General features: G+C 37.4%; 1 protein-coding gene across 2 annotated transcripts in view; it reads left to right on the top strand.

Annotated features, from left to right (window-relative positions):
- Window positions 1–539: 539 nt before the first annotated feature.
- The window catches only part of SLC13A1 (solute carrier family 13 member 1), an 86,020-nt gene continuing 75,866 nt past the window's right edge, over window positions 540–10,693 (top strand). For both annotated transcript variants that reach the window (XM_019030331.3, XM_004046131.4), the window contains exon 1: window positions 540–647. In XM_019030331.3, coding sequence (XP_018885876.1) covers window positions 549–647 — 99 coding nt within the window. In that variant the 5' untranslated portion in view covers window positions 540–548. The remainder of the gene's footprint in view (window positions 648–10,693) is intronic.

Raw genomic sequence — 10,693 nt, 5'->3', positions numbered from 1 at the left:
TCTAAACAAAAAAGTTTCCCTTTCACTGTCATACACTGAAATTCCAACTATTAGTTGCTATTTCAATTTACACACTAAAAACATACTTCCTTAGAAAGGGCCATGGAGGCTGCCTGTGGAGACTCACTCATGGCACCATGACAATGTGGTAACTACTCCAGTTAGGGAGTCTGGAAGTCAGAGGACATCAAAAGGGTTGGAAGTGCCTCATTGTGAATAAACGACCAGCTTCATGGTTTTGCCTTCTCCTAGGCTTGTCCAGTCTGTATTTCAGTGAATGTGATCAAAGAAAGCAGGGAAAGAACAGTTTTTCCTTGAAAACCCAGAGGAGCAAATGGTCTTTGATTTCTCATGAAAAGTCTTGGGCCTATCTCTTCATGTTAATTGTGATAGTAAAACAATAAAAAATGAGATTTAATTTTAACTTGTGTTGGTCGGACTAGGGCAGTGAGTGAAGGTGACAGGCTAGAAAAATATTAATCCAAGTTGGTTATTTAACATCTGCTTTATTTGGAGGAGGACACTATTGAAGCCACCTGCTCAGGACAATGAAATTCTTCAGTTACATTCTGGTTTATCGCCGATTTCTCTTCGTGGTTTTCACTGTGTTGGTTTTACTGCCTCTGCCCATCGTCCTCCGCACCAAGGTGAGTGAACCTGGAGAACAGACTGGTGGATTTCCTGACTTATTTAATTGTCCTTTATTAAAACTGTTTGCTGTTTAACTGCCTGGCTCAGAGCTGAATGAATGTTGACACTTCATGCCTAAAGCCAGGATGGTGGTACATGATGTTTTGTCCATTTTCTCCCTTTTTAATAATTAACATTGGCTGATTCTTAGTATGATTAAACATAATTAAATAGAATATTCAATCAGAATTGTTCTCTGCCTATCAACTAGGTGAGAGGAAGAACAAAAGAAGCACAACCTTTGAGATTTTGCAGTTCAAGTTGTCATTCTCCAGGGAGCATGCATGGCTAGTGCAATCCCTTCCCCTGAGAATAGGCAGCAAAGCAATTGCTGGGGACAGAGGTGGAAGAACAAGGGAAATCCTAGGTCCAGCACAGACTAATTTACTTCTCAGCTCTGTGGCTTGGTCACAGAACTTCCTGGAAATTTAGTTTCCTTGTAGGAAAAGAAGACATTGAAAGCTTAGAGTAATTTCCCTTGGTCAATCAGAAAATCTAATAAAGTCTTTACCATGTTCTGATAATTCCAGGTTTTGTTTCATTGTGGTGTACTTGTAAGCATTTTTGTTTGCTTTTTAAGAGTAGTCAGGGCATTAAGTCCAGAACAATAAGCTCAAGCATGTTTAATTTCTTGGTAAAATGATTTGAATCAGCAAACATTTAATGAGCACCTTCTCTGTGCCAGGCACAAACGTCACTTGGTAGTAAGAGGACAGGCTTTGGAGCCAGATTCTCTGCTTCAGGTCCCAGATTTACCACTTACAAACTGTGTCACCCGGGCATGCTACTTAATGTCTCTGTGCTTCTGTTTTCTCATATGAAAGATGTGTATAGTAGCAGGCTTGTTGTGAGAATGAAATGAAGAAACACTCTTCAAAAACTTATTTGGAGCAGTGCCTGGCACACAGTAAGTGTGCAGTGCCAGTCTCCTTGGGTGTGTTGACTCCGCAGGTGGGGCAATTACCAGCACTCCATTATGCACAGTCCCTCCTCTTAGTGGGCAAGAATTCTGCTGATGCTCTCCTCTAACAAGTACTAATCGAGGTTACACCAGTCTGGGTTATAATAGAATCATATTAACTATAATATGGTGGTCCCTCCAGCCTCTGCCAGAAGCCTTTGCCAGTGATCCTGGGACCTCTGAAGGGAATTCATGTGAGCTAATAAAGTCCTTTTGGACACTCTCAAGGCCTATTCTACCTGCAAAGCTGGAGAAGGGACTGGCCCCTGCTGTGGCATCTGTGGGTTGTCTCCCACCAGGTGCAATCTTCCAGCTGCAGCATTCTTGGCTTGTCTCTCCTTGTGCTGAGGTCTCACAGAGCTACATGGAGGGAAGGGAAAAACTCCCCACCCCTTTTGGTCCAAATTTCTTCTAAGCCCTCGAATTTGTACAGAATTTGTAAATAATAATAATAACTAAAAGACCTTGTCAGCTGTTTTTGGCTTTGTTGGTTTTGTTTTTCAAATTCTGTGTGACTAACCCTTTCCCTCCCACCCTGCCACTCCCACCCCGGCTCCTTGTGAGGTCTCCTATATGAATCTCCGGCAGCCCCATCAGATGACAAATTCCAGCACAGAAATAGTGCTCTATTCTGAATTCTCACCCCATCTCCTTGCCAAGAACTTCATCTAAGACACATTATGATCTTCCCTTTGCAACTCTCCTGGTCCCATGAGTCCTCTAGATTTGGCTGAATCCTATCATGACCATATCCTGGTTCATACCTGGAGCCCTGCTATATTTTAATATTTTTGAGTTAGTCTCAGCATAGGTTCTTACTTATGGCAGAGAAAGTAGGAAATTAAACTAGTCAAGACAAATTTAAGTCATTACCGCATATCATCTGTGCTGCTCTTTTTACATATAAATGCATGACAATTTGATTATCCTCCATAATTTTCTGAGAAATGAATATAAACTCTTTGAAAAACAAAATGAGTAAATAAATCAAAAGCAATCATTTTAGTACATGATTCATTAACTGGGAAGTGTATTATTTTTAAGAAATGCAGCCACTGTTTATTTTTTCCAAGGTGCTATGACAAAAGAACATTAGGTCCATGCAGGAACCAGGTGTCTGGCACCAAGTTGCATCTGGTGAGCTGGTTCCTCTTTCCTTTCCTCCTAAACAACTCATCTGTTAAAACTCAATTAATGTTAATGGAGGATTTATTCCTAGTATAATAACATGATATTATTTTTTGGCCACTTTAAACATATATTCAATCATTCAATAAACTGCTAACTAAACTGAAAGACTATTATTTTAACTGTTGCTTACAATGAAAGCAAATTATTTTTTTAAAGAATGTAGGCCTTTGGAGGGTATAAAATTTAAGGAGAAGTTTACTTTAACATAAATGCAAGTCAATTTACTGTTAACTTTTAGGTTACCAAACTGAAGAAGTCTATGCTTCTAAAGACACAATATTAGATTAATTAAAACATTCAATGGAAACAAAAATCCAAGTTTCTCTTTCAAAACCACAATTATAAAAAATAATTCCATGTGGGGCTATAATCTACAGGATGTAGAGCCAACAAACAATGAATTATTGACTGATTTCTTTCCTTCATTTTCCTGCTCGTTATTGAGTTGTTCAATAGACTGGCCTTAACTTATGTCTTAATTCCATCTAAAGTGAAAAAAGTGCCATGAATGAAGAAAGACCCTAACTGGTTTTTCAATGTGCTATTAACAGGGAAGGAGAATAGACTGATTTGCAGAGTACTTTTCTGTTTCAGGCATTCTGCCAACTGCTTTCCCCAAATTATCTTATTTAACCTCCATCACAAACCAATAAACAAGTACAAATGTGCTTCTCGTTTTACATTTGAGGGAATTGATGCTCAGAGACATGTAACTCACCAAAGGCCACCTACATGCTGTAGAAAGTAAATCTGAGCTTGGAGCCTGTCAGAACTCAGAATTCATGCTTTAAAAGTGATTTCGTTTTAGTCTTTTGTATACTTTTGAAGACTTACTCTTTCATGGCTTGTTAATCATTTGTCAACAACACAGGCATTTCTGTTCATGAAAATGCTTTAGAGAGGCCAAACAGAAGAGTTCTGTTTTAACCATTTCCTCAATTGACCTTATGGTACGCAATGTCATTAAGGTAGAAAGTTGCAGTGATTCTAACCACTGAAGATAGGCTTATGAGAACTGAAGCTATAAGGATGTCATTTGCTGGGTGTCCCAGAGCCCCAGTTTTTTAAGCTGGTCAGTCAGCTTGTCAGGATATGGTGCCCCTTTTCTCCATACTTGCGTCCAAATTGGAAATAGAGACAAAAACAGGTAAGCAGCTTGCAAAAATCTGGCTACACAGATTTTTCCAACCAACTTCTGTCTGACTCTAGAGCCAATGATGTTAATCACAGCTGAGTATCTGTGTCTTTATAGCTTCCGTGGTCATAATAAATATATTCCTAGTACATTGCTGTGAATCTCACTGTGCTAATGCAATTCCATTTTCTTATTGATTTACACTGAGCATCAGAAATTCTTTTTGTCTCTTAAACATAATGGTAATCTCACTCCTTACCCAATTAGTAGTTAATGATCAGTAAACAAGTCTGGAGTGTAACTGCTTTTTATTTGAATGAAATAATCACACTGAGTTTTTCTCATTTTGGAGAGAAATTTCTTTAAATATTTCCAGTTAAAATCTTGGTCAAACTGGCCTAGTATATACTGACATAGTTTCAGTAATATTCTATGTGCAACTTTGTTCTTTTTAGACTATTTTGTTAATTTTTACTCTTTTCAGCAGTCAATACTATTTCCTTACTTATTTTTCCAGTTATTGGATTTTCTTTGTATTTTTATTCATGAAACAAAAAGAAGGCCAGATTTGTTAGAAGAGGGGAAAATCGAACAACAATATATTATATTTGTAGAGTGCAGTTCTTCCAGGTATACCTATTGTATCTAGCTTACATATTAATCAGGACCCCTTTTTAAGATCAGGAGACAAGGAAACAACCACACATATACTGAGCAGCATTTCTTAGTTGATGGGTTGTAAAACCGATACCAAATTTTAATTCTTTCTTCAGAAAATATTTTGGATTTCTCTAGAAAATATTTTATATTCTAACTTTGAAACTTCAAGTGAAACGATATATTCACTTGAAGCATGATGACTTTCAAAGTGAGAATAGAAATAATAATAAATAAAATGATACATGATGAGAGACTTATGGTGCTAGATATAAAAATAAAATAAACAGATGGGAGAAATATAATGATTGTAAGGAAATATAAACTTTAAAAAGTGAAGTATCCCCTAGAAGGAGGAAGTGGTAGGTCGAGAAGTTGGTCAAAGAAAATGAAAATGAGTGGGAGATAATTTAAAAAGACTATAAGTGAAAGAAGAGGGAGGAGAGAAATTCCAAGAAAACAGATAAGTTTTAAAGGGCCAAATAAAATAATTAAATATATTAATGGAAATAATTGATACTGTTTTAAATGTTGGCATAAAAATATTGTAGGGATTTAAGATAAAGAAGAAAATGCTATAAAGTCCAAGTAAGTGAATATTTTGGACACCAAAGAATGCAGAAATGATGAAGAACAAGGAAAAAAATAGAAATAATGCTAATAGCAATGTGGTAGTTCGACAAAACCAGAAAATCCAATTTTGGTAATATATTTTTATTTCACAAATATTTTACAAGAACTTTCCCAGCCCAAAGTGTTGTGCCAGATAAACTGTGTGATATAAGCAGAAGTTTAAATTAATGTTTCTGTCTTTATGTAGCTTGCAGAATTGCTGGAAAGTCATTATATAGTATGACAAACATTGATGGCAAAAGTAGGTTGTACGTAAACACATGCCAAATAATTTAAAGAAATCATTTGTGCTATGAAGGCGTAATTAAAAAGTGGATAAACCACTAAGGATTCATCATCTTCCAGCCCCTCTGTTCCCCTAACCGCATGCAGTCCCACTTGCCCAAAACCTGCTGCTCCTTCTGTTTTCTTTATGTCAGAGAATGCCACTACCCTTCTCTCCATTCACAGGCTTGAAAGCTGTATGTCATCTCAGATGCTTCAAATATCCACAAGCCCCCATCACTAATACGGTGTTGCATCTCCTTAATCTAAATCCTCCTAAATCTCCCCTCTCAACCTCATCTTCTCCTCTCTTTCCTTTCCTGCTGGCACTGCTTTCCTTGAAGCTGTCTTTCTCTTTCTTTCATAGACTGTTTGTTTTTTACACACTTTCCCCTACATTCTCTGGCCAGAGTACTATTTTTCAAATGCCAACTCAGTCCAATTGTGAAAAATCAAAATTTTTCAGTGGTTCCTTTTTGCCTATAATGGAAAAATATCTAAACAAAAGATGGTTTTGCTGATGGATATTTCTGACTTTTCATTTATTTGTCCTAAAAGCCTCCACCACACAGTCCCCAGTATCTATCTCCCACATTTGCATTCTCCTCTTTAACAATACTTCACTATTTGCAGTTTCTAGAATGTCTGTGATTATTCTTGTCTCTCTGCCTTCACACATGCTATATCCTCCTCGTAGAATGACATCTCCTCTTACCTCACCCTTCTTGGGAAGGAAGGCTCAGGCTGTGATGTAAACTGAGGATCATCCTCGATGCTCTCATTGCATCATGGATACATTGGCCTCTATTACAGTATGTCTTCCGTTTTGCTTTATCTTTGTGTCTCCCTCCAGACAGTAAATATCTCAAGAACATGGAGCATAGTGTTTAAATTTCTATCTCCTCCAACACCAAACCCAGTGCCTGTCACATAGTAGATAGTTAATGACTGTGTTGAGTGAAGGATGATCTAGCGTGGCAGAAGGATGTAAGGCTTTGGACCTGATAGGAAGGAGAGAATGCAGGAGAAAGAGGTTGATGAAAGGAAGGAACTTCAATAGAGTGAAAATAATGATGAAAGGACAGAACAAGAAGAATGTAGGTGTAACCAGAGGCCGTCCCTTTCACAAAGCTCTTTCTTCCTCCCATAATATGTTTTATACCTTGTTTGGTAACAATAATAAATGTGAATGCCCACTGTGAGCCTCATAGCGACAATTAGAAATAGTCAATATCATCCCAATTTTACAGAACAGAAACTCAGAGGGGTCAAGAAATGTGATCAAAGTCACACAGTCCACAAAGAGAGCAAGAGGACTTAAACACAAATCTGTCTGACTTCCAAGCTCATGATGTCATTGCTTATTTAATGATATTTATATCAGATCTTTAAAAGCTGTGCTCAGATTGCCTTATGTCATTGTTCCTGCATTTGCAATTACGAAAGCACAGGTTGAGGTGATGCCTCTCTCAGCCTGGATCACGTAGTAACCTCTACCCATGATGGACAAATAGTATGAGTAAGAAATAATTGGCTGTTTTAGACTGCTGAGATTTTGGAACTTTTGCCACAGCATAGCTTATCCTGTCCTGATTAACATAGCATATTCTGAAACATTCCCCAAGTGACTCAGACATGCTACCCTTGGCTGATTTTTTTTATTTATAAAATGAGCAAGGCTCTTTTTAAAAAGTTCCAAATGTTGTCTATGGATAAGCTTCCCCAGATTCACCTGAGATACTTGTGTAAAATCATAAACTCTTAATGTGAAGTGTAGGATGCTGCACGTTGAACAAACTCCCCAGGTGATTCTGGAGCAGGTAGTTCATGGATTGCATTTTGATCATAACCAAATGTGTAGTCAGGTTGGAGAACTGATTATTTCTGTACCTTTTTCCAGTTCCACTGTGTACAGAGTATGAAAACAATGCATCTCAGGTGCTGGTTAGGTGTGGAGGTTGAGCGAAAAGGAGGAACTAAAAATTTCCCAATAACTGGTGTAGTGGGCCCTCAATTGCTTTTCTCTACTATCCATTTTGGCTAAAAACTAAAAAAACAGAAAAGAAAAAAACATCTAGTTATTTCTCCTTGACTTTGTAGTTGAACTTATTTTTACTATCCATCTTCCAAAATGAGGATATTTTAAAGCCCTTTAAACTTTGCAATTAATATAAATTGAGTCTTAAGAAATCACTGCTGCAGTAGGGGTAGGAATACCAAGAACCATACAAAGCCCTTCACAGGCTCTGTCAAATAATAATGATGTTTTTCTTGTAGCACAGAGATTTAGAATGCATGATTTTTCTCCTTTTTTAATTGCTTTGTGTTCTCTTTAGAAAATCAATTGTAGTGATTGAGGTCTGTGATTGGCTCTGCTTTTCTCACGCTGTGCTGAGAAGAGATCATACCCACATACGTACTAATTCATCAGCCAAATTACTCCCTAATATCAGTCGGTATGTCATTTAAAAAAGCAGAAGAGATGAAAAAACTATATTTTAAAGCCAAACTTATATTCTAATTCCATGTGGGGCTATAATTTAAAAGAGAACCAAGGTGATTTTTAAATGTAATCAGCCACATTTTCTAAGATAACTTGACAGTCAGAACTTTGTGAGGAGGAAAAAGTCATTATCCAAATTGCCTAGTCATAGCTTTCTTTGCCTTTTTCACCCCTTCAGCAAGTGCACTAGCTGTGCACTTGAGGTGGTTAAGACAAGATATGACTGTGATATTTTTAACTGGGGGCTGGGTAAGTGGGAATGTCTGTGATGGAGGAATTCACCTATGCAGGTGGACATTTTAGTTCCAATGCTGTTTGTTGGCAAGAGAGATGAGGGCTGCAGGAAAATTGTAAACACATTCACCCACTGGGGCAGGAGTCAAAATATCCAGTTCCAGGCAAGGAGGAGAGAACAGAGAAAAGGGAACAAGGCAAAGAGAAAGAAGTTTCTATGCTAAGGAACCTTATGCCTAAGATAAAGATTTAGTGTTTTATAAGATATATAAATACAAACAATATTAGAAAGAACAGAAAGAAGAACCTTACTCACTCAAATATGTTACTGACCGTATACTCTATGCCAAGTACTGCTTTAAATGTTGGGAACAGGGTAGTAAATTTTAAAAATATATACTCTGATAGAGTTTATACATGGACAAATCTCAACTCTACCACACGCTAGCAATGTGATCGTTGAACCTTAGTTCAGCATGGAATTACAATATCTACCCCAAAGAATCTTGGCGAGGGTTAAATAAAATGTCATGTGGAGTGCCAAGTGTTGTATCTGACACATTATAAGCATTCATGAGTATTACTTGCCCATCCTATAGTCATAAGTCAGAAAACAGGTTTATCTGTCTACTTGGCAAATATTTTCACATCTTAAATAAGTTTTTCTATATATAAAGTCTATGATCAACAGTCTAGATGAGGTTTTAGACAATTAGGATCCTCCCTTCCCAAGCTCTTTCTCCATTGGAAACACAAAGCAAATAAAGATCTCTGTAGATCAGAATGAGTCAGAAAAGCAAACAAGTGGCATGAAGGTGGAAACCTGTGGTTGAAAGCACTCCCATGCCATTCAGGGACCAGAGTCAGGTTAAATGCCAGAAACTAAGGGCTGGAAAATGGTTTTCTCAAACCTGTGAAGGACAGAAAGAGCTGGATTGATCGCTGGCTATGATGGCTCACAGGAAGCAAACACTGCCCAGCTCCCCAGCCAAGACCTCACCCATACTACCCAACTCAGCTAGATGACTGGATCCATGTTATGCTGGCAAGAAAAGAACTCTAGGGTGTCAAGATAAGACCCATCTGAACCAGGAACTAGGAACTGGCTGGAAGCAACTGTAAAAGTGCTAGATGAGAAACAAGGAGTGCAGAAGAAGAAAACACAAGAATAAAGCTACCACTCAGAATAAATTTGAAAATAAAATTTCAAAATACAATAAGACACTAAAGAAAGACTGAAAAAATCCGCTCAGAAGAAATGAAAATAATAGGGAAATCAACAAGTTAGGAAAGGAAAAAAAACAAAAAAAGAGAAACAAATTATTTTTCAAAATATAAAGCAAGAGCAGGAAAGTATAAAATAAAACTAGTTAGATATCCTGGAATTTTGTCACTGAGATTAAAAAAACAAACAAAACCCTCAATAGATGTGTCATGTTTGAGGCTCCTGGGTGGTCCTAGTTAACCAGCTTCCCCAGGGGCAACTTCTCCTTTTTCATTTGATTCATGATGTCAAAGATGAGTCTTAGACACTCTAATGCTCAACAGCTTATTCTCAACAGCTTCTCCTTTTTCATTTGGTTAATGTCAAATATGAGTCTTAGACAGCTTATTCTAATGCTCAACAGCTTATTCTGACTTTTCCAAGATGAAGATGAAGAGCAGGCCAGTGGCATGGGCCAGAAGCAGTCAGATGACTGACTGACCAGGAGGGCCTCCGTCCAGTGACCAGTCTCAGAATTTAAAGGACCCCTCCCTCTTACTTATGCTTGTACTCAGCCCAGGTGCGTTACCAGCCATTTCTCTCATAAAGGGAGTTTAAACAATTCTGGAAAGAGTAAGCCTTTTTTGTTTATGAAAGTTGCATCTGAGGTAGCCTTGTCTCCCGGAAATCCCCAGGCCAAGGTTGGAAATCCCCAAGCCAGTCTGCATCACATTGCTAAGTGACACTTAGTGTCAACCCTACTCTGTGACATACTGCTAAGTGACATGTAGTATCAGCAAGATGCCTGAATAAGCCTTATGGCTATCATTAATCTTATAACCAGAGTATGTCTCTTATAGTATACTACAAGATGAAATAAACTTTAAACTGAGTATCCTTGAAGATATATTCAGTGAACTGAGAAAGAATACTAGGAATTTACCTAAAATATCAAATAGAATATAAAAGGATATTTTTAAGTGAGATAATCATTTGGAGAATGAACTCAGAGCCCCAACATATGTATAAAAGACATTACTGAAAATGAAAGACTAGAAAAGAAGTCATATTCAAAGTAATAATTACTGAATTCTCCAGAATTTTTTTAAAAAAGATGAGCTCTCAAATGCATTTGTAAGTACAAACAACTTAATTAGATATTAGTCCATATTTAGGCACATCAGGAATGAGACTTCAGATTAAAAATAAGGTGAATTTTTT

This window comes from Gorilla gorilla, chromosome 6 (genome assembly GCF_029281585.2).
Source record: "Gorilla gorilla gorilla isolate KB3781 chromosome 6, NHGRI_mGorGor1-v2.1_pri, whole genome shotgun sequence".
In the NCBI taxonomy this organism is placed as follows: domain Eukaryota; kingdom Metazoa; phylum Chordata; class Mammalia; order Primates; family Hominidae; genus Gorilla; species Gorilla gorilla.
Note: the sequence above shows the minus strand (reverse complement) of the source record. Positions and strands in the feature narration are given on the sequence as shown.